This window comes from Caloenas nicobarica, chromosome 3 (genome assembly GCF_036013445.1).
Source record: "Caloenas nicobarica isolate bCalNic1 chromosome 3, bCalNic1.hap1, whole genome shotgun sequence".
Lineage (NCBI taxonomy): Eukaryota > Metazoa > Chordata > Aves > Columbiformes > Columbidae > Caloenas > Caloenas nicobarica.
The window spans coordinates 22,266,404-22,291,716 of record NC_088247.1 but is presented as its reverse complement, the minus strand read 5'-3'; the positions used below and the strand labels follow the sequence as shown (position 1 = coordinate 22,291,716).

The following is a 25,313-nucleotide window of genomic DNA, read 5'->3' as shown; positions in this document are numbered from 1 at the left end:
AAAACAGTCACTGAATTCTAAGTTAGTTGTCTGATCTGTTTTAGAACTACTGGGAGAAAAATAAGCAATTCTGAGGGCAATGCTCTCCCACCTTTGATGCTTATTTTACCAGGAAATGAATCAACCTATGCAGGTACCTACTTTCCTCTGTCAGCCATAAAGGGAATCAAGGACAACCAGCTTAGGTCTGGACATATAATTTGGAAATGCCTAAAGGGGTAAGATAAACTCCAGCCAACAGCTCTGTCCCTGTGACAGCACTGGTAGGACTCTGGTATGCACTGGGACATAACCTCTCCTGTCTTCTCATCTTCATTCTTTGGAAAGGTTGGAGATTCATCTCCTCTGCTCCATTTTCTCTGTGATCTGGCTGTTAGAGAAAGCCTGTGTGGAATGTGCCTGCATTAATGACTGAATTTCAATTTCCTGCTCCTTGATCCCTTCTACTGGAGCTACAACGTAGCAGCTAGTAATAGTTTGGCGCAAGGTCCCTTTGTAGCTCCGCAGAGGTATTAAAAGCAAACCCTCTGTGTTTCTGTAGTTTTTAAATTGTTTGCACAATTTTAGGCAATGGGCCAGCCCATGCTGTTAATCCCATTGAAGTCGTTGATGTTGAAGTCAGTGGACTCAGAGCAATTCATGCAAACTCAGGATCTGGACCGTTATCATAACATACTATCATCATAGTCAAGATTTGTGTTCTTATATGTGATTTTTAAAAGAGCTTTTCAAAATAGCATGTCACTGAGACACTGCTGTCATACAAATCCCATATAAAATGCTATTTTTAAAGCAGCATCTGTTTTTGACATCTCCCTGCTAAACAGAATCTATACAACACTTGTGAAAATCATTAGCATGACTTGTAACCTCACTCAGAATTTACCGGGGTAAGGCAAATTACTGGATGAGGTTTTGTGGTGTTTTGTTTGTTTGTTTGTTTGTTTGTTTTTTAATCTGTGTGTGCATCAGGTTAGACTCAATATTCAGAGTAAATCCTTTTAGGCTTAAGTTCTGTATGTCTATCTGATCTTGTACAGGAAACTAACAATGACGTGGAAATGTGACCACTAAATTTGAAAAAAAGCTGAAGTACAAACTACAATCTCCCAGAAAGAGAACAGTATAAAAGGAATTACTGTAATCAAGTCATTCAGTGTGTAAGTTGTTGCCTCCATATTGAGGAAACTTAGGTCTGTAGGCAGCCCATGTTACGTAAACGATAAAATCTGTTTTGACAGTGTAATTAATGTTAGTCTCAAAACAGAAATGCAAATTAAACAAGACATCAAGGTCAGAAACTGTAAGCCTTTGCCAAAGTTAAAGGAGATGTGGGCAATACAAACATCATGGATTGCTGATGGACTAGTTACAAAGAGTTCTATTTTAGAGCAGTTAATTAGCGAGAAATTATAGCCTAACCAGCATCCTGTAGATGGCAAAGCAAAGTGCTGGCAGCTGTTTTGGTCTTCTCAACAGTTCCTATGTGCCTCTAAAACACTGAAGCTGCATTAAAAAAATCACCATCTCAGTTTTTCGGCTGCAGGAAGAAAAATGGTACCTTTAACTATACTTTGTTTACAGAATTTATGTGTGGTTTTTCAGGAATACAGATTGCATTTGTCACATCATGAAAACACTAAGAATCAAAGAGAAAAAAGAGCTCCAAGTGTTAAAAGTCAGTCTTACTGGGCTACTCTTTCCACATTGAAAGAAAATTGAAAATTTGAACATGTTTTTCAGTAGAATCAAACCAATATTGCTGTAATTCTACAGTTAAAAAAGAAAAATTATCTTCTTGAACTCCCACGTACCCTTACCACTCAAGTCAAATGATTTCCATCAGCCTCCTAAACTCATTCACAGACATATTATGTAGGCTTGTCATTGGGTTTGTTTGTATATTTTCTATTCTCATTCTTACAGTAGCTACCTACAGCTTGTGATTTTCTTTAACTTACAGTAAGGAATTTTAAACTGAATAGGATGAGAAAAATAATTTGATCACTTAAGGAAGGGTTGCACAGCAGAATAATTTTAATAGTGCATTATGGTAATAGTCCTACATTAAAGAATTTAAGTGACTACAAAATATTTTAATTAAAGATAATTTAATACCCTTAAATTATTCTTTTAATCCTCAGAAAGGTACAAGTCTGGACACGATCTCATAGTTCACTTTTGAGATCAGTAACAGTACAGGCAATAGCCAAATGAAGAAATCATTTTACCTACGATGCAGATGGAGTCAGTGTCAGTGTCAAAACCAGTGCTCAGAAAGCCACTTGCAGGCTACCAACCCTGTTTTTAGGTGCAGGAAATGATGCTGCTGGCTTTTGAGCTCTCTCAGTTATCCTTGTCTTCAGTGAGACCAGGATTTAATCTTGGGTTTCATCCTGTAACGCAATTTGAATAGGCCTGACTTTTCAGATTTATAAAAGTTAGCTAGCTATACTATGCTATCATGGTAGACAATTTATACAGGCAACAGAGAGAAATAGGGATGACCAGAGGACAACTTCTTTCATAACAGATACCAATCCTAAAGGAGAAAAATCACATTTCATCGACTATAATACGACATTAATGTGACTGCCTTTGACGGCTACATTTTAGATATACGTATTAGGTTAGATGAATTTTTATGACTGAAATTTTTATGTTTTTTCCAGTTGGGGGAAGGAGACAAAGAGTGGAAATACATGTATTTTTCTGGACACAGAACTATCCCAAGAAGGAAAGAAATGGATATAAAAATCACGACTCATTGACATGTCCTTGATATTCTGTTCTCAGTCTCAGAAAGCCAAGTGACTTCAAACTGAATATTTCCCCTAACCCCGTTCGACTGTCCTCTAGTTGCCCATGAGGAGTAGTGATGAGCTGCATGGATTGCTCTGACATTCCTGATTTCCAATGTGCATGTTTTAATGGACTGTATACGGAGACTAAACCATGGCCTTAGAGTGAGTACAGAGTTTGTTGGTAAGTATCGGGATGCTACTAGGTGGGTGCAAGACACCTCAGCGTGGGTATGGGTTTGTTGACTGTCTGTTGGTGCACAAGAGGATCCACATGCTGTATTCAGTCTGAGTCAAACTCACCAAAACATAGCTATCTAATACTTTTTTTAGAGGTCCTAGGCCCTCCTGCCTAGTATCTTTATTTTCTCTGATCCTTTGGAAAAAAGAAAAATCTTTCAGGTATGTTTAAGTATCAAGTTTAGGAATTGCCCTTCTAGAGTAGATCCGAGTCTGAAAAAAATTCCTGACACAGAAATGGAGACTTAAGTACAAGTTTATCTTGAAATTCCATTTCAGGGAAGTGAAAATAGAGGATTGGAATTGCTGAGAGGTTGGCAGAGACGTGCAAGCTTCCCAACAAGTTTTTTATATTTAAAAAACCCAGAATTGGCTGGAAATAAAAAAGGTAACTCTAAAGGTTTTTCTCCTACTTCTGTGCCTCTCCACTGCAACACAGACACAGCTTTAGTTAAATAGTGAAGAACTTGCTTTGTCTCTAGCTTCAGATGCCTCTGTTATTTGGAAGCTGCCCACCAGTATTCTGTTCTCCTGGAAAAGGCAATTTCGCAAGTTAGAAATAACGTCCCTCAGGAGAGGTACATTTGTAACTGGTGAGCATTAATCACAAAGTCCTTGCCATAGAATCATTTTGGTTGGAAAAGACCTTTAAGATCATTGAGTCCAACCATTAACCTAACAATGCCAAGTCCACCACTAAACCATGTCCCTGAGAACCTCATCTACGCATCTTTAAACACCTCCAGGGATGGTGACTCAACCACTTCCCTGGGCAGCCTGTTCCAATGCCTGACAACCCTTTCCGTGAAGAAGTTTTTCCTAATAGCCAATCTAAACCTCGCCATGAAGCAGAACAGTGGCGAAAGCACCTGAAATTGCCTCCCTATATGCCTGTTGATACATTTTTAGAAATAGCTTTACTATCCAATGTACATTCTAGAAGTGGAAGGGTCCCTATGGAAGCAAGACCTGACCTGCCATAAAGGAGTTTATTGTTATTTTGAAGTGCGACTCTCTTTCTTTACACATAAGCCCCTGTGCTTTTGCTAAGACACACAGGAGAGGAATTCCCTTGTGGCTGTACAGTTTTTTGGAAGAATTTTTTGTGTAAAGAAGCTAGAACAGAACAAAGCTCACACTCCTGTTGTACTGAAAGTATAACAAAGCTAATGGCCAGTTTGTCAGCAAGCAAAACTGGGTCAGCTTCAAGAGGGTTATGCTTAGTTACATTAACTGATGAGCTGAGGCTCTGATGGATGAAATATTACATGTGAGCTAGTAAAAATTAGTGTCAGAATGCAATCAAAATGATGTCTCTATACCCAGCACAGCAAGCATTGTAATTCCAGTGCACACATCATCATTATGGCTCCTGATGTACCTGCCTTCAACAAAAACCAGGACTGAGTACATGCAGAGCTTCTGAGAAGACTCCTTAGAGGTTTTTTTCATTCATTGAGAAACACAGAAGGAGAAGCACTGGCAGGAGAGGGATCCTATCTTCTTTTCCACTGCAAGTACCAGGAAGCACTATGAACTGGTTCGTCCAGGTTCACCTGCCCTGCGAGCTTCCCACAGCTGCACAGACCCACCTGGTGACAATAACCTCTGGCAACCTCAAGCTAAATAGCTGGGCTGAGATTTAGCTCTGCCACTGTTAGCTTCTATCTTGTCGGGAACGCTTCAAACACCTGAGCAGTAAATCACCTCTCTTTTATGCTTTCTTTTTTAATTACCTTTTTTTTTTTTTTTCCTTATGATACAGAAAATGAAGCTGAGAAAACTGTAAAAACTGATCCCACAGAACAGCTTTGAAGCCAAATTCTGCCAGGGAAGGGAGCATGGGTGTCCATTTTAATAAAAAGAGAACCAGCTGTCTGGCAAATCTAATAGGTTACGGAGGAATTATGTCAAGCACAGAACAGCAGGAGCAAGGGAGAAACACTCATTATACATTTTTTAAACTAACCATAGATGGAAGGCAGTGATTTCATTTTTTTGTCTTTGCCTCTGCAGATCGTCTGCACCAAGGAGAATGAGAATTATGAGAAGCTCCTGGCCACTGCTCCAACTGTTTTCATGCCTCATTGGCCTGAAGAGGCCAGGCAGCCCTGATTAGCACAGTCCTACTCCATCTTGGGGAATCCCAGACCTATGGGCAGTTGCAATGGCCCCTTGGCCATCCTCTGTTGAACTCCTCCAACCAAAGGGCCTGTGTCACCTTCATCCCAGTGACTCCCTGGACCACTTCCACCATGTAGAGCTGCTATCAAACAGCAGTGTCAGCATAGCAGCAGAATTTCAATGTATTTAAAAGAATCAAAGACTAATTATTCTCCTCAGATATACCCAGAGCAATGAAAATGATGTGTGTGCATCCAAGAGTAGAACCGGGCTCATCGTTTGTTAGTATAAGATTTATTCTCACAGTATAGGCACACAAGTTGGCATAGCATCAAAGTATTAACTCAGGATCCCCAAGTGCTCCTGCAGATATATGGTATGTTTCCTGCAGAGAATTAGAGTGCCAGATAATTCCTTGGAGCCCCAACAGTAATTAAACAAAGTCAATAGGTAAGTTATAACGGAGGAAACAGCCTTCTGTATCTTATTTGGACTTAAAGTTTCGTGGTTTTAAACACACCTGTTGTGGATACCACTGCTAGCTATTGTTTAGCAATGGATACGAGCAAAAACCTCTAAGACTCAGCTTTTATTTCTATAGAGAGAACAGAAACTGTGGAGATGTTACTTCAAAGCATTTGGCTGGGTTTTCCTAGCCATAGTGCATTGCATCAAGAAGATCCAAGCAGCCACCCAGATGAAGAATCTCATGCTTGAGAAAATAAAATCACACATTAATTGATCATAAACCAGCTTTCTTTTAGTAACTGAGGAGTGAGGTTTTCCAATTTTTATACTTATATACATTTAACAAATCTTTTCTGAGCATGCTCGTCTACAGGCTGAACGGTCCCAGCTCTCTTATCCTTTCCTAATGGGAGAGGTGCTAGAGACCCTTTGTCTTCTTAGTGACCATTCACTGAACTCCACTAGCTCCATATGCAGTAGCACCATGACTTTCGTCTTGCCTTGGTAACCTCTTATCTTTGGAAAAACAAAACAAATAAACCAACCAACAAACAAAAAAACCTCCAAACAAACTACTGCCATTAGTTTTCAGATGGCAACCAGAGAATCGGAACCAAAACCTTTTGGGGTCTGCAGGGGTAGATGTGCTATGGAACAGTACTACTTCTTGATGACACATCATAATCTCATGCTTTTATGTTTGTAGGTACAGCACCATGCAATCTCTTTACTGGTAATGGGAGTTTTGTGACTGAATATCAAATGTGCTCTAAAAATTCACCCTACGTAGCCCCTTATTTCAAAAATGGAAAGCTGAAAACAGCTTTAAGTCAGTAGAAAGGAAACCTGCAATTCCTCAGGCATTCTGAGTAATTGTATGAGCTGTAATTGAAAACTCCCTCATGCAATGTGACCTTGTTTGAATTAATTGGTTTTGGAATTAGTGCTTGATAGTTCAGTAAATGTGGAATTCTCTGAAGTTTACTCGTTGCCAAGCAAAGTCCCACTCGTTGAGAAAAGTAAAATGGACAAAAGACAGTTTCCTACTTCTCTTCTTTATCAGGAGACTCTTCAGTAAGCTCGAGTTTAGTAGAGCTACCTGCCATGAATGAGATAAAAGGGGGTGCACATACAACTGATCTGACAGGTTTGCATCGTGTTACATTCTCTAGGCAAATGAAGTAATTGTAATGCAGTGTACGGGCCACTTAAGGCTAGTAACACTATATCTCCTGAAATCAGCAGTTCTTCATGCTGAGTTTCTCTCAAGATCAGCTAGAAAACCCTGAAGTGGGAGAAGAAGTGATCTTGGACTGACTCTTAACATTAGGAGAGAAATCCAGGAGGCCTTTGTGTACTGTGAAGTCCACAGCTAGGTGGTTTTTTTTGGTGATTAATCCATTCATCAAAAAATACAGTCTCTATCGTAGCCAAATGATTTGGGTTAGAGGAAGCTGTAAACTACTGTTAAGTAACTGAAGATGATGCTTCCTTTTATTCATCAGCCTAAAAGCTGAAGAACTTAACTAGGACCATTCATTCAGTGCTTGTTGCTGGAGAAGAATTTTGTACCTCTAAGTGGCATGCTTCAGTTCCTCCATATAGGATATTTAGTCTTTTCTGTTTAAGCTGTTTCACTTTGCATATAAAAGCAATATTCACTGAGTAGATATACCACCCGATGGGTGAATGTCCTGAGCAGCAGGCTAGAGTGGCAGTGTCTCTCTCAATAAAGGTGAAAGTGGTTTATACATTATGTAATAATGCCATTAGGAGACACTGAGTGTGACCCCTGCATCTGAACTGACAATAACCTGGTGTTCAGGATATCCTGGATGGCCAAAGGTGCAAATACCAAATTAGTCTTTCAGAGAAGGGACTTTAACAAGTTATTCTGTTTCACAACAGACCATCCTAACTGCTACCTCCAGTATCATTGCAATCCAGTAAGTATTTCTGCATCCACAGTAAAACTAAACAACATCAGCAGGAAAAAAACTGAGGGAACATCCTGAAATATAACACATGGAGTAAGTAATTGTCCTGGTTTTAGCTGAGATAGACTTAATTTTCTTCCTAGTAGCTGGTATAGTGCTGTGGTTTGGATTTAGTATGAGAATAATGTTGATAACACACTGATGTTTTAGTTGTTGCTAAGCAGTGCTTACACTAAGTCAAGGACTTTTCAGGTTCTCCTACTGCCCTGCCAGTGAGGAGGCTGACAGTGCACAAGAAGCTGGGAGGGGATAGAGTTGACACAGCTGACCCAGACTGACCAAAGGGATATTCCACATCATATGACATATGAACCAGGGAGAAAGTTAGCCAAAGGACCGCTGCTCGGGAACTGGCTGGGCATCAGTCAGTGGGTGGTGAGCAATTGCATTGTGCATCACTTTGTTTTGTATATTCTTCTATTATTATTTCCTCTTTCTGTCCTATTAAACTGTCTTTACCTTAACCCACAAGTTTCACCTTTTCTTTTTCCACTTCTCTCACCCATTGCACTGCAGGGGACTCTCTCGACATACAGGACATGTAACAAAAATAAGTTGATTTTCACAGGTAAAAGGGAGACAGTGCTTAATATCTTCCAGACCTCCTCATTGGTTATGTTTCCATTATAAATCTAGTGGTGTACCAGGGTATTTGAATTACTTTTCAGTAAGACAGGCCAGGTCTTGCAGGTGGGATAATGTGTTACTGCGGCACTGCTGCCAGCCTAGAACACTCTGTTGCCCCACAGGACTATACAGCCAGGGTCCACTATCCACTGGAGTGGTGGCACAGCTCTGGTACCTCAGGTAGCTTGTTTCTGTCCCCGCAGCACTCTGCTACACTAGTCAGACATTACCAGGAAAGAGCCTTCCAAGCTGACAGCATACTGTATATAGGTGCAGATACACTTAGACAATAGGGAACCAAGCTGGTAATACCTGGAAAAGTGACCCAGATTTTATGCACTCTTCCTGAAATGTGAAGCATTGCTTGCAAGAGTAGCAGAGATGTAAGGCAGTAGTAGTTAGGATGACTACTGCACTCTGTGACTTCCCATTCAGGAAATAACATGTTGTCTGTGACAGAGGGACAAGGTGGGAGGCAGCAGCAGCTGGAGCTGTATTTTCTCAGCTGTGCCTCTGACAGCTGCAAATGCGTGCAGTTCAGAGACAGAAAGCATATGCTGTCATTCGTGGCTTTTAACATGAAGTATTTTTTTACTGGGTTCATTATCTCTTTACAGAATGTAACAGGATGGCTAGAAATGCCCTGCTCAAAATGAAATATGAGCCTTAGCAGGGGTCACACAGAGTCCAGGTCTAGGTTACAGTGTGCCACCAATGCTGTCTGTCCCCTCTGCGTTGTCACTTGTCTCATTCATTTACACCTGGGTCGGCAGGTACTGCCCTATGTCTTGTCTCTTTAGAGTTTCCATCAGAGGTGGAGAAGGCTGGCTCCACAAATAATTAAACTACATGGGTCCGTGCAAATGTTTTGTGTTCATTAGCACCATAGGTATTACCAGTGAACCATCTGGCTTTCTCTGTAATGTTGTACACATTTAAGAAGAGCTGGTTACTGGTAGTTCTTTCTCCATCTATTAGAAAACCCTGTTAACAGAGTCCATTAATAATGTCCCACATAACATTCACTATAGTTGCCACCTTCCTACCTTCTGAAAGCTGTTCATGCATCGAGGGACATTTTAGGAAACTGCATGCTGTAAATCTATATTCCATAATTTTGTAATTGAATTAATAGATCAAATATTACATTTTTAGATACGTGAATTAATTTTTAGCTAAGCCTGTGTGTTATGATTTAATTGCTTTATGACATCGATAAGAGGCAGTCACGACCTATATCACTAAAATTTCAAGTAATAATTAAATTGCAATGCCTGTTAATTTTCTAAGAAATTGCTTTAGTTTCTTTGTCAAGAAGAGTTTGTTACATCAGAAGCAAAAAAGGAATTAATGTAATGTAATTTTCCTATGAATTCAAAAGACTGAATTGGAAGTGAAGGCTGATATGAAACTTCACCTTTTTGACATTTATTTGAATGAGGCCCATATAAATGTCAAATACCTGCCGATGCCATTTTCACATTTCAGGCAACTGCTTCTTTTACAATTTTCAGAGAGGGCTAGATAAGGTGGGTTTTTTTGGTGTTTTTGTGTTTGGTGGGGGTTTTTGTGTTGTTTTTGTTTTTTGTTTGTTTGTTTGTTTTTAATTATAGTAATGGTAGGAAATGAAGCATCTCCCTCCAAAGTTATAGAGGCTGAAGAAAAAAAAATACAGAAAAGTTACCCCTCCGGTTTTAAAAATTAGAACTTATTTGGCAACTGACATCTTCAATTAGCAGTGAATCACATAATCCTTACTCTTCTTATAAATCAGATAAATATTTCTAATTTGAATATTTATCTTAAATGGCAGCTGAGGACAAACTTGCTCAGTGGTACAGAGAGAATTATTTTCAATACAGAATCACACTCAGGATTGTATACAGTCCACAGGCTTGGAAATAGTTTTGGCTCAGGAAAACATCTCAAATAATCCTTTTTTTTTTTTTTCTTCCTCCACAATGTCAATATCATCTCACTACAAGAAGGCAAGAAGAATAAATATTTGGGCAAGAAAATCTATCTGACAAATCATTTCCAAGATGAGGGAGAAGCCATGCATGAAAAGAAGGTTAAAGTTTTCAAAACCACAGTCTTTAACCAGCAGACTGCTAATCAATGCAAAACATTTTCATATGTATGAAAACACTGGGATGCAAACATATTTGCTGCCTAGTCAGGTTTTTTTCCCAAATATATTCTATTATTCAGCTTTTTTACTCTAGAGAAAATAAATTCCTTTCAGGGAGAATTTTGGGCTTATCTAGCACATAAACTTAAGACAGCTAAGGTTAAACCAATCAACTTGGCAAACAAAGTAATTCTGAAAGTACTCCAATTCAGTATTTGGAGTCAGACACTAGACCAGATATTTAGTTGTGTCTTTTGCCATGGAAGGTTTCTTCATAGTAATCACACAGTACTATATGACAAAGATGAAAATTAGTCTCTGGGGAAGCTATAAAATCTCATTTTCTATCATGATAGATCTCTATTAAATAAAGGACAGAAACATCCCTAGAGGTGGCACTGTAAGCCACAACTTCTGGTTTCACACAAAATTATATATAGCAATTAAAATACTATGCTTAAGATAAAAATAACATTTTATGGTACTTCTCTAATGTAAATGTCTGTTATTCAACCTCAGCTTACTTCCTTTCTAAGCTCCCACTGTTCTGTTATTCAACAGATGTGTCAAGCAAATAATTAAAAAGTACTTCTGCATGATACATTTTGAGCTCTATTTTTACCTTTTGTAGATGGGTAGCCTGCACTGCAATTTAATAGTATGTGGCAAGGACAATATCATTATTATGAACTAATATTAACATATTTGGAAACATAAAAGTGATTTTGAATCACTGAACAAAGAATATGTATTTGTTATAGATTTCATTTTAGTTATTTAACTGCTATCTGTGCAGTATTTTCTCTACCAATACTTAATGTTAATATTCTAAAATGAATAAAGCTGTCATCTTTGCTAAGCAACCAACAAGGGAAAAGCAAGTTGCTGGAACAATGTCAAAAGATCCTAAAAGTGAATGTTTTTACAATGAATCCTAACGGTTACTGATGAGTAATAGCAGATGTGTGAAACTTGCCATAATGTTTATGATTCAGTGTATTGATACAACTGGTGACACCTTTTCTAAAAGTAAGTAATTAATTCCCTGTTAATTGCCTATGAGTGTTTAGACCAAGTATTTAAAATCTTGCTTATCTTTTTCTTTTGGTACTTTAATGATCTAAATTAAAATTGGTGCAACCAATCCCATTCAGAAGATCAATTACTTGCTAGAAAAAAATACTAAAATGTCTAACAATATCCAAATGTTACCATTTGCACTTTTTATATATGTACCTGAATAAGTGTATGTATGGGAAATGGAGGTCAAAACTCCAGGTCCATTATATTATGCTTGCAGGATTCGCCCCAGGAGGAGTTTATTCCAAGTTGTAGCCACAACGGTACAGTATTACAAACCTAAGAATACTGGTATCAAATATTGTCACTGCACAGGGAAATTGTTTCCACTGTCAAACATCCTTTTACAAAACAAAAGGACATATTTTTACATGCAGAACAATGGAAGGGTCAGCGTAGATTTGCTTACCTGTGGTTGACCTGATAGTGGAGGTGATGTTGGAAGATGCCATCGCAGGTATACATTCATCATCTTGGGAATAGCCTGCCTGAATGGCACGCAAGTAACTGTGGCTTCTTGTTCGGAAACATCCAGGGAGGTCAAGGGCATCCATTGCCTGAGCTTCAACTTCACTAAACACTGATTCACACACCGATTCAAATTGCCCATTAACCTCTGCTTCACTCATCTGAATAAACAACAACAATGCATTTGATTTTTGACTTGCTTTTTTGTGATCATCACGGCCTCAACATCTCAAATGGACACCTGTACATTGATGAAGAACTGTTTTAGCAAATAGTTAAAATGTAGTAATCCCTTCTGATCACATTCACATTTTTTTAATTTACATCAGCTGTTTATATGTATATAGTAAGTACATCACACATGCCATACGGTTCATCTCACATTTATTATCTTCTGGCATATTCAGAGGATTTTAAATACTTGGTTTAATGGTAACTAACGAGACCAGTCTGCGCTGATATAAATCCGTGTTCTGCCAGGGTAGGAGGACAGAAATCATGTTTACTAGTATTAGCCTTCAAAAGGTGAGGGTGGATTGCCTGGGTTCCTCACTTATCAGCAAAGTTATTACTCCTGTGGATATTTAGCCTGTGGGGCAGGTTGCTATCTTCCTCTCACTATAAGGAAGTATCTTATACTTGAAGATGTGTAAGTTCAGAGCAGGTGATGCTTCTGAAAGGTCTGAGAAATATTGCATCTAGACTTGTGTCCAGTGAAGCACGTGAAAGAATAATCATTGTCTGAAACAGAGTGAAAAGTGGTCAGATGGGAAAGTAATGCTTGGACCACCTTTGGCCGAGAAGGCACTAAACCAGACTCGTTCCCTGGTTAACTGGGTTTGCCATTCAACAACAGTGGAAAAAAGAGATGCAACCACTACTGCTGCCTTTTCTTCAGCAGCCTTATTTTAAGTCTGGTGCTTCTGCCACTGGGTGTGCTGAGGACCCCTGCCCGTCAGAGCACCTGGATGTGCCCACCTGCACCACCTCCCAGCCTGGCCCCACGGGGGATTTCAGCACCAGCCTCCAGCTCCTTCCTGCTGACCCTGCCCTGCAGCTTGGCCATGATGCAAACACACATTTTCAGGCAGCTTTCATGACAAGCAGAGTCTAGGCAGTCTGGCCAGGCTCAGGGAACCTCTCAGTAGGGAACTGTGTATTGCAGTTTTGAGGATGAGTGCATAAACTCTACCTAGACAATTACTAACAGGTTCTCTGAAGTCAGCCCTAACTACCTGTAAATGTGTCTGAATAATTCAAAATTATGTTTATCCAAAAATCAGTTAGGATGTTAACACTGGACAGACAAATGCATGACCTCCTGGTAATAATTTTTTTTTAAAGGGAGTGCTAGAATCAGTATAAATACTAAGTTAAATTAATAGTGTCACTGAACAGCACATCCAGTTGATATTACTTTTTCTATACGGCTGCTAAGTGCATTTTTCATTATTAATGTTCCTAGTACATAATTCATTATGGAAACAGAATGAGTGTAAATGTTTCAAATGTTTCAGGATTTTGATTAAGTAAATGGAAATTTCATATGGAACTTCTGATGATAATGAAGAACTGTTATTTTAATTTCATGTAAGACATCTTGGCTACTAAACCTCTTTTGAGAGGAATTACATTACCCTTCACAAAATTTGCTTCTAATTAAGTTAGGCAGACTAATGTAATTCCAAACTTTTTTTTTTTAAAAAAAATCTTACTCTGAAATATTTTGCATACAGGAAATTTATGGTAATGTAGTCCATAAACACTTTAAGTCCTAACAACTTATTTCAAACTAAGGTCATTGACAATAGAAAAATAAAAGCTTAAAAACTTAACGTAAAAATATAAACCATGACAGCCATAATCTTTCTTGACTCTACCCTTGGTTACGAGTGAAAAAGGAAGGATCTCAGAAAAAAAAAGATGTTAAAAATAGTACAAACCATACAAACTGCTATTGTGTAGATGGGACAAGATGGTGATGGTGTCGTGAAAAATGAACAGGAAACAGCAAAGGTTCAGAACTTATTTTAATACATTTACTTTGTGCAGTATCTCTTAAATGCATTTATTACTCGTCTGGAAACAGCTGGACTGTGAGGTAGGAAGTATGTGGTTGACACAGAATTACATAGGTTGGTGAAGACTGAAAAAGAAAATAAGGAACTGTATCCAGCAGGTTTAGTTAATCTGGCCAACTGAGCAATCTACCTGCAAATGAAATCTATTGATAACATTGTGCACATGTTTCCAGGTAATGCACAGTGGATTAAAAAACCTGAACCACTGGTGAAACCAGTTAGTCATTATGGTCAGCTCAGTGAACATCCCCATGCACAGGCACGGTCAAGGCAGCAGATGATGTTAGAATAGTTCTATATTATCGCATTGTTAGGAGACAGCCAACAGCACTTGCTTTGGATGCAGGATCTAATCCTTGTGAAACTCTCTCAAAACCAGAGTGTAATAAAAATAGAAACTGACCAAACCAGGGTAATGAAAACCAAGGCATGAAAATGAAGGGGACAGGTTTCACAAGGGAGCTATGAAAAATAATGAAAGGTTTGGAAAATGGCTGGCTGTCTAATTCTGCTGTGTGCTATACAAGATTATACTTAGATTTATTCCACATAAATTAAGGAATTTGACTAAAGGGCATTAGTCAGGCAACCTCCCAGCTCTCTGCAGTCAGAGGAGACTGACAAGCATTTCCAGAGGCCTCTCAGCCCACTTGGGATGTGCATTGTCCTGGAAAAAACTTTCACTCCATTAACTACAGAAGAAGCTTTAGTTGTTGCCTCAGTTAGAAGCCTCAAGTTAGACGAGTTGAATCCAGGCCTGAATAGCCATGCAATCCAAATTGAATGTGAATGAATAAAAAAATGCTTTAAAAAGATTTTTTTTTTTTAATATAACCATTGTGCATAATGAGGTACTATTCCCTTAGGTGCCTCACTACATGGTCAAAGAAAAATAAAGTAATACGTCTGAGAAAAGGGCAGGGCCCACCTGTCATGAAGCAACACAGGGAAGAAATGTCAGGAGCAATACACATTAGAAACATTGGTAATTTTACAGCAAATCCTCTGATAAACAGAACACGCACATACCTCATCAGGCTGCTTGCGCTTCAGGCCTGATTCAGATCTCACTTCAACATGAATTACTACTACCAAACTAACATAAAACCAGCAGAGTGGAAAAATGTCCTGGCTTTTTAGAAGTCCACATGCATAGAATAATTGATAGGACTTATTCTTTCACCCAAGAAGAGTGAAGGATTGAGTTTAGAGGTGAATCACTGGTCCTTTGGAGCATAATGATTTCAATCTATATCTTAATCTGGCAATCCACATTTACTGAAATTAGACTAGATATTTTCAGAGGATGAGTATTGTAGGAGTGTGCCCCTTATAGTCAGTCTGAATCTTCTTAACATTTAAATATTTAATACAGAGTGAAAATGAAAATACCAGTATTTATATTTTTAATGAAAAATAAATGGAAAATATGTGTGATAGTGTCCCTTTGCTTCTAGCATTCAGTATTTTTCTTCACATTTTGAACAAGGGCTGTGTTCCTTAGAACTAAATTACTTCGACAATTCACATCCTCAGTTTGACATCAAATAGCAAACAGACAACAAACCCCTCCACTAGTAACAGCTCTTGCATCTGTGATTAACCTATAAGAAAAGTTATAACAAGAATTTCCCACCTGACTAACACAGCTGGCCTGACTGAGCGTGCTCACTGCTCTCATATAGCTCTGATTCCTTGAGCGAAACTTTGGGGAATTGTAGTTTGCAGAGGGATCCAGGTTGTGACCCCCAGGCACGTCACTTGCAGTTTGAAGGTAGCTCTGACTATAAAGGAAAGAGGAAGAAAAAAGGAAAGGGTGTAAAGCTACAGATGGAATCAATTAGGACACTGAAGACAGCAATTTGTATGAGACTCACAAATCCATTCCCCAGGGTCAAAATCTCTCTCTCTATAAAGCATAATAGATCTGTTGTAGTCAAACACCTCAGCACGAGCAGACAATCTGTCTGCAGGTTAGCTGCCTAGATGATATGAAATGTTAAGTCTTAGCTGTATTCAAACATCATCAATCCTCCTGGCTATTAATGTTGAACTTTACTAAAAGAGAATGTTTAGGTCAACAGGAACAAGAACCAGAGCTAGAGCATAAACCAAAGTAGCTAAAAAATTTTCTTCATAAATAAAATCTGTCATGCTTTTCATCAAGGTTTTAAGTATCAAGATACTTTTCATCTTCAAAGGATTGATATATTTTTATGAAAGATCAAAATATCCCATATTCAGCTAAAAAACAAAAAAAACCCCCAAAAAACCCACCCCCAAAACAAAACTATTAATAAGGTACTCAGAGCAACCACACGAAGCTCTAGAAATGCTTTTCTTACAACACATCTCCTAGTTGGAGGACTGGTACCCTACCACCACACAAGCCCCTTTCAGTATGCTTTCACTATAAAGGCATGTTAGCCTTCATGTTTTACAGCAAATACATTATTTATCTACCATCCCGGGAAAATAAAAGAAGCCTAAGAGAAGAACTTTGCTTTGAATACCGATTTAAAAAAAAAAAAGTTGTGAATGATGTTTCCCAGAATTCTAAGCAGCTCTGAAAATCAGATTTTTAAGAGCCACGTGACACTCATCCCTAAACAGCAGTGCACAAATTAATTAATGTTTCAGAAAATGTTTGGTTCTATGTGGTAAATAGGCATTTTTAATATTTATTCCTTAAAGGTAGTTTTAACAAAAACACAATTTCCAGGAACAATAGGTTTGTGCCAGTTGAACATCTGTCAGTATCTTATTTATAGCTGGGATACCTATTATCAAGCACTTCCATGTGTTCTCCCTGGTTTGGCCCTCTCAGGATCAATGTAGGCCTAGCCTTGCCTCCTCAGTAGCCCATGGCTGGGCTCTCTGCTTCTCTAAGATGGCTGCTGTCGTCTTCTTCAGAAAAAACAACAGGATTTGTTTTCACTTTGGTGCAAAGCAGACCTTTTTTTTTTTTTTTAAATTCTTAAGAAATTTCTCTGGAGGACAAACTTTTTTTTTTTTTCTTCCTGTCTTTATTCAGTGCTTTCTACAGAATATCTCTGTAACCTCAAGACAGAGGTAAACTATGTAGAAACTAGGCTGTAACTGCTAAAACCGACATGAGAATGTATGAGGCTGATTCAGGCATGTGATCAGAGGTCAATAAAGTTATTACAGCCTAAGTGATTTGCGGATGAAGATAGCTGCCTGATAGTGGGTCTAATTTTGTTTCAGATGATTAAAATGAGAACTGTAGCAGCATTTTTTTGTCCCCACAGGTATGAAGACAAATACAATAGATTAGGTGAAGAGGTGTAGAGCCTCCCTATCTATACTTAGTTGCTGGATGTAACTAAACCTCCTTTCCTCCATAGGAAGCAGGCTGATGACTGTCACCTGCTTTGTGTGATTCTGTGATTCTTTGCATATGCTTTACTAAATCTGTCAGGTATTGTTAATTCAGTGTTTCTCAAAACAGCTAGATGAATCCCCCCCCGGACCTTTTGCTTGTCATCAGGCGGTAAAATCTGGGATTCTGAGTTCAGAAGCAGTTTGTGAAAGAGATATTTGAGGTTTCTTCATTAAAACATGGGTCACATTAAGAAAAGATCGCGACAATAATATTAAATTATAAATGATTTTATAAAATACTTAATTAATTTAAACAGGCTCCTAATAACTGTCTCCTTTACTAAGTAATGCTCAACAACTAGTATTTCATAGAATTTGGGTTGGAATGGATCTTTAAAGGTCATTTGGTTCAACCTCCCCTGCAATGAGCGTTTCATTATCTTTGTGAGGTATTGCTATCACTAAATACAATCAACAATTTCTGCAGCAATACTGTAATTCTGCAGTCTAGTATTCCATGGTACTGCTAAGCAGCTGAGTTTTGATGGATGAGTTCGGACATTACCTGATAGTTAAATAATTTTTCATTTATGATAAGAGAGCAATTCATGGGACCGTAGCAAAATAAAAGGAACGTTACCTATATTAGTCTGTAAAAGCAATTTCACATCCGCTTGATGAACACTTTGAAATTTTCCTGATAAAAATAAAGATTAGTTTCCATTTCTAAGATACACACTCAAATTTATCTTCTAGAATAAATGTCTCCAAGCATGGTCAAAATTATGATCTCACTATAAATATGATCCAGAACCAAAACGCCATAGACCCAAAAGTTACATAAGGGAGTTGCTCTCCAATGCCATTATCTGTTGCTCAAGGAACTTCCGTGCTTGTCAACAATGATACGAAGCACACACCATACATGACATTGGTAAATGCTGGCTTTTTAATGACATCTACCCCATCTGTAAGGAACAAAATTATTGACCGTAATTTCCAAACCATCACAGCTCTATCGCTTTGCTAAAAGAAAATAATTTTCTTTCATACGCTGTAGTAGATGATCTTATATCTCAGCTGATCACTGAAGAGGGGCAAGACAAGCATGAGCACATGAGATCATTTAACAGTTCACCTCCAGGACCACACAAAAATACACATATTAACAGCAAAGAAGTGACTCTAAAGTTCGGTACTATGAAAAAGGAGGAAGAAGATGAGACTAAAAGGTAAAAATTAAATTGGTATGTCAGTCTTCTTCCCATTTGCTTTTCCAAATAAACAAGATCTTAGGAATGGATTTCCTTTTAAAAGCTTTTATGTCCTCAAGGGTTGCTTTTCCCTTTCCATTAGCTAGGAACAGTCCAGGGCAGTTAGGAAGAGATCTTAAATTTAATGAGAAGTATCCTACCTATAAGCAAGGCTCAATGCCTAGAGAAACTTCTAGGAATAAGGCTGTCCCATGTAACAACCTTGAAGCTCTTGAGAACCTCTAAAAGCAAAGCTTTAGAACTCCCAGTGAAGACACCTAAATTTGCAACAGCACTTTCAGTGCTCAACAGATTGCCTGTGAGTATTCAAAGAGGACAAAATATTGTATTATAACCACATAAAGTGAACTATAGTACGACATGCTTCTCTGGGACAGTTTATCTGATAGCATACCTCATAGTATATCTGGGATAGTACATCAACCTGATATAGAGTGAATGGGAAAGAAGTTAGGTTGCATATTCCAAAGGCAAAACATAAAGAATAAGGGAAGAGGCAGCAGTCCAAAAAAAGAGTTCCTGTTTAGAATTTTCTAGAAGTCCTGCATCACAGCCTCCCTTTTGTTGCATACCTCTACTCTGCAAGGACTCAGGCCTCTGTATACAAACCTCATATACCCTGCTGCTCCCATTTGAAAGCTGCCCCTGCCTCTAGCTCCACAAGTCACATTTACCAAAACCCCCAAGTACAGCTCTCCTTCATCCTTGACCAAGCCAGTTCCTAATCCTTCTCACTCCCTACAATCCTCTTAATACCCAGCTCACAGTTGTCCTGCTCAAGATCTTCCAAAACACCAACCGAGAAGCCACTTATCCTACTCTGTCCTCTGCAGATTTCAGAAGTACCCATAACAGCTCTGTCTGTCAGCAGAGTCCAGCTCACCCCTGCTATAGCCATCTAACCTACTTCCTCACTGGGGACCTTGGCTTCCATAAAAGCACAAGCTCTTCTCTACAAACTAACTGTTCTTGCCCACACCTCAGCAAGAATGAAATTTAAGAGCAGAATGGGAGGAAAAAACTGCTGGAAAATACCTGTTACTTTAGTCCTACAAGCAACAAGATGCACAAAGAAAAAAAAAAGTAAACAAAAAAGGATGCTATTTTTACACTTTTTACTCCAGAAAACAAATTTCATTCTATGTTTTGCCATGTCTTGTAGCCGTCCTTAACAGGACTCAGTAGAGGAAAAAGGTAGGAAGAAGCTTACTTATATTGTAATCGAAATGCACTAGATGATGTTTGTCAAGAGACTTCAGGAGAGGGAAGACCACATCTATATCTCCTTATCTTTTCCCCACTTATGCCATTGTAACAGAAGACTTGTAAAACTAGAGAGCTATTTAGAACATGTTTTAATGAAAGGAACAATCATGTAAGCTAATCCAATAGCTGCAATCAAGCCCTAACTAACGATAAGGGAGGGACTCTTATTTTCTCATCTTTAGCTATCTATTATTCAGCCATCTACTTCTTCCTCTCTTAACTGTGTGTTTTTAAAATGAGCAAGATGCTTACTTTAAACGCAGTAAATAACTAACTTTGGGGTTTTTTCCTGCATTCTATGGTTTTATATAATTTTTGCAAAGTTTATATAACCATGGATAGTGTCTGAAGCAGCCCAATGACTTCAGCAGATAGTTTTGGGGGAATTAGAGGCATTCCCACTGTGGTCTGTACCGTGGCACCTCGCACCACTCACTTGAAGTCTGTCACTTTGTGCAGCATTCAGCCCAGGCTTTGTCATCACTGAGTTCAGATGCTGGTGAACACCCAGGATTGTTTGTTGCGTGTTTCCTGAAGCCTCTTGTCATTGCTGTATGATGAGTATTACTGTAAGCTAGAATCAAAACATGCAGTACTGCACCATGACTTTTGGAACCATTGCATGTTCTGCAGAAGACAAATCCTTTTGTCATTTGGTGAAAAGGTATGTATCATAGTAAAAAAAACCCCATGGTTTCACTTTTAGGACAACCTGAAATGCCAGATTTAGAGGCTGACATGGTTCTACAGCTTACAACTTGATCTAGTTGAAGATGTCCCTGCTTATTGCAGGTGTAATGAAATAGATGAATTTTAAAGGTCTTTTCCAACGCTAACTATTCTATGATTCTGTAATTCAGAGTCAAAATTTAAAAAGAAACCCCCTAAATTCTCTCTGCTTTTTTTACTGTCTGTATTTTATTTTCTAATAGGTGACTGGTAACATGCACTTTGTCATAAATGTACTACTTTTGCTTAAAAGAGTATGAACATGATGCCAACAATGCAGCAAATGCCATACACTTGCCAAGGTCATTCCTTGATCTACTCACATTCAAAATAATCACTCCCCAGAGCACCTATTTTCTGTCAAATGTTCAGCCACCAGTGCACCCTGGGTCATGAAGGTACCAAAAGTGAATTAAAGTCTTCCCAGGCCCCTAAAAGTTGCAGTAAGAAAGTTACCTTCTGACTCTGAATGGGTCTATCAGGTTTATTAAGGGAGCATCAGATATAAAGAAAGTCAATTTTCCATCAAATTAATTTTTGGAATTGTAATATTCTAAAAGGGTACCTTTTTATTTGCATGATCATGCCTGCATTTGTCCAAAAGTCTGAGAATGAATGGGAACATTAAAGAAAGTACAATCACCTCTGTTTAAATCAGTATATGCAATTCAGAAGTACCATTCTGTGACAAGAAGACAAAATTTGTAAAATAATTCATCTTAGGCACCTAAAGGGGAGGTGCATTAAGATTACCAAGGTAGCACAAGTTATCAAAAACTATTTTATTGAGAGATTTGCATTTCAAAGGATATTCATTTCTCTATCTGGATCTATCTTAACAACGTCTTTGTAGGTACATGAAATAACTCATTGACGAGAATCTAATGATTAAGCTTAGCTAGCAGTGCCACTGTAGAGCAGCTGCGAGTCACACCGTGTCTCTGAGGATCCCTGCTGAAGTCAATAGAGCTCTGCAAAGGTGCACAGATGTGCCTGCCTGCAGCCCGTCCGACAAGTCAGAGTATAGACATTAAGTCTGATTCCTCCTTTGGAACAGCACAGTTAGTCCGGTTCTTTGAAAAAAACCTGAAAGTACACATAAATCTGGTGAATTTATCTGTAGTGAAGAATTTATCTTCTAATCTTTGCCAGACCGGGTCTTCTCTTTGATCAGTGATAGATAGGAGAATTTGGGCCAAATTAAATTTTTAAGATTCCTATATATTTCATCATTGACCCATAGCCTTTTTTTAAAAAAGGTGCCTGAAAAGTGTCAAACATCTGATTTATTACAGGAATATGCTAGGAAAGAGGTGAAGATTGCTGTTTCTGTCCTTATGAAATGCCTGCTAATCACTGGTAGGAGAGAACCTTTTTTGTCAGTAACTATTTAGGGATTTTGTACAACATGAACCAGAAGAGAATAAGAGGAAATAATCTGGAACAGTTAAACAGTCTGGTGGTTTGATCACTCCTTGCAAAGGTACAGAGGATATAGGCTCAATCAAGCCTGTGCTCCAAATCGTGCAGAATGTGCTTGTAATAAAAGAAGTCTGACGTGGGAAATCTAAACTCAGAGCTATTGTTTGTAAGAGGTGACAGATGTGCACATATAGCTAATCCTAAAAGTCTTGTCCCAATATCCTATTTTGAGCTTGCCCTGGAGAACAGACAGTGAACTGGTCAGCAACAACAAAACTCGGGCAGATGTGATGGCAAAAACTTAAGACGTAATTAAAGCATGATGCAGAAGTTCAGTAAATAGATCTGAGGATCTAAGCAGAATGCCAATATTGGATGTATGTTCCCAAATGCCTTTATGGAATTGAAGTATTCATCATTTTCTATGGGAAGGTGTCTCACTTTTTTTTTTTTCCTTTTATTTGCTTTTGGTACATATACACATATACATGCAAAAAATGATAATTAGGCAGAACCAGTGTGGACTACAGACCATCAAGACTCAGTAAAACATCTGAGCATGAGCTTAACTTAAACATATATGTAAATCCATTAAAGCCAATAGGTCTTAAACAAACAAGTGACCTTTTCATACTGAAGTTGAAGACATTAACGAGACCCTGTAATTTCTGAAGAAAAAACAGACTAGAACTGAGAGAAGTGACAATATCTATATTATTTCTTCTTTTTAGCCAAAAGCACCTTAATTTTAAAATCCTTCCTGTAGAAGTGATTTGTTTCTGCACACATACCTTATAGTCTCATTTAGTTTTTACTAAAAACTAAACAAATGAGAAAAGCAGCTCTTGTTCGAATGACAAGAAAAACTAACATATTTGTTGCAAGCAGGAATGAACAGGCACTGGAAAATAGAAACATAGTTTCTCTTGGATCTCAGTATTTGTGCTTATAAGGCTGGACTGAATCTTACTGTATTTTCACTGCAATCCACACATAATTGCATCTTTCTGACAAAAGCCTGTTTTGTTCAGAAGACTCCACACTTTGTTCAGAGCCTTAGGATCCCCTCTCCATCCCTAATCCAGGGTAACACACTTCAGCCCTACAACATAAAGCTGGTATTCGCTACAATGAGGCAGGAGATCTGGGCTCAATTACTCCCTGGGTTTCATACTGCGCTACTTCTAAGAGAACGAGGTGCCTAACTGCTGAAGAGCACTTCCTATTACTCTGCAAAAGAAGAAAGGATGGGGACTGTCTTCTGACCCCATAAAAGATACTTCTTAGGTAGTCATATGACTGGCTGCCCTTCATCAGCATTCCCTCTTAACCCTGTAGACTAATCTAACCCAGATCTTACTGACTGCAGCAGAGGACACTATTGCTGTGCCAGTGGCCCACTGATAGCATTATTGGTTGATAAGACTTTGCAATTAGCCCTCAAACTCTCCTCAGTAAATCTCCAATTTCATCCCTCAGAGACTCTGAGTAGATGCTACTACACTACAGGACCTCAGAAAGCTATTAATGAAGTGTGTAATGAGGCTTTTTAGAGTCAGAAGATCGAGGAAAAACCAAAGATAAATAAAAAGCATTTAAAAGATGAGGGCTACTTTTCTAGTGATTTTTTTTTCTCATCTCCTCTACTGAAAAGGTTTCTCAGGAAAGGCTTCAAAACCATTCCTAATTTGAAATGCAGAGGAAGAGTTAATGGTAAATTGAAGTCTACCCTTAAAAATTAAAAAAAGGCTTGCATCAGTGGTGGGCAGCAATCAGCAATGGATAGCACTGAAATAGGACACTGATTCCTCCAGCAAGGAAGCTGTGCTTAAACTCTCAATCTATTATTTTTTTGCAGCACATCCACTCTTCTACATGTGCACACTGATCTACAGCTTGCAATATCAAGACTTCTCTCTGTGTACTTTCCCCACGAGAAATACCCACAAATCTGCCTGTCGCTAAACGATATGGCATTGGCACTGCCATTAGGAAAAGATGGATGAAAAGACAGAGGTCTGGACTCATTCAGTGCTTCCTAACTTCTCATTTGTTTTTTTCCACTTTCTCATGCTGTAAGTGTGCTGTGGTTAGCACAACTGGTTATGAATGGTAAGAATTTTTTTTTTTAAAATGGAGATTTCCCACATGCCATAGATGAGCCTGTGCTGTCGCATGATTTCTGCAGAGTCACGGGCTCTGGCAGTTAAGTGCTGTCAGATCTTCTTATTGCAGTTTAACCCCCTTGCTGTGTGCTTTGGCAACTTTTTGTTGCCCTAATGTAGTCTTCAGAATAGAACATGTGGATGTGGCTCGGGTCATAGTCCAGATATTCTTTAAGTCAGTGTAAATTAGTATGGCCATGGAGAGATGCAATCTTTCCCTCTGAGAAGGGAAGGGCAGGAAAAGGTTATTTTTAATTCAGATCACTACCTCGACCTGGCTTACCATGATGACATGCCAACCATTTCAGATTTCTCTTAGGCACATTAGCTTAAACTTCTCAATAAAGTGTGTTTTGCATTGAGATACCAGACTGTGAAGAATAGTGCCTGAAATATGGACATGCATTGTGCTCTTCAAGTGTGTTATGGACTTTAAGAACATCCAATGCAAAGGTATTAAACACCTGAGAGGCACAGCTGCTTTTTTTCTGACTGTGACTCAGAGTTTGAGACACTTCCATAGAGGGGCCAAAACCTGGCAGAGGGTTAGATGGAGAATACAGCCAAGACAAATCACAGTACCACTGGTACTGTACTGTGGTAGTCCACCAAATACTTTGTGCTATGGCAGATTTCCTTCCTCATTGAAATAGTACATTTCTGTACTACCTGTCTACTCACTCATCAGCTTAAGGTGTCTGGACTACAAGCTGACACAGTAAAGTCTGCCATTAGAGGTTTGCAAAACAAAAGTACGAATTGCTGTCACTGATTTTGTTTTACTGTAGCTTAACCTATTTCATCGTCATGTTTGCAGCATCTAGTTTCCCCATGAGTCACTTCAGGACATAATGGAAAACTTCAGCACAGCACGACTATTCATTTGCGTGACTGATACCGGTATGATCTTCAAATAGAGTGAGTTAACTTTGACTAAACGGTTAGACAGTTTTCAGAATCTTTCACAACACTTCAAAAACAAGATACTGAAAATGGAACTTGCTATTTCTACAGCGCTATCCTGTTCATTTACATAATCGGTATATTAAGTACTCTTTTCTTGAAAATGAGAAGCATCGAATAACTGGAACACTA

At 38.6% G+C, this 25,313-nt stretch overlaps 1 protein-coding gene across 1 annotated transcript in view; it reads right to left on the bottom strand.

The window, feature by feature from the left end:
• DLGAP2 (DLG associated protein 2) overlaps positions 1 to 25,313 on the bottom strand; it is a 387,953-nt gene that overhangs the window by 35,776 nt on the left and 326,864 nt on the right. Inside the window, exons 6-7 of the mRNA XM_065630895.1 lie at positions 15,654 to 15,801; positions 11,878 to 12,097 (exon numbers count right to left, since the gene is read on the bottom strand). Coding sequence (XP_065486967.1) covers positions 11,878 to 12,097; positions 15,654 to 15,801 — 368 coding nt within the window. The remainder of the gene's footprint in view (positions 1 to 11,877; positions 12,098 to 15,653; positions 15,802 to 25,313) is intronic.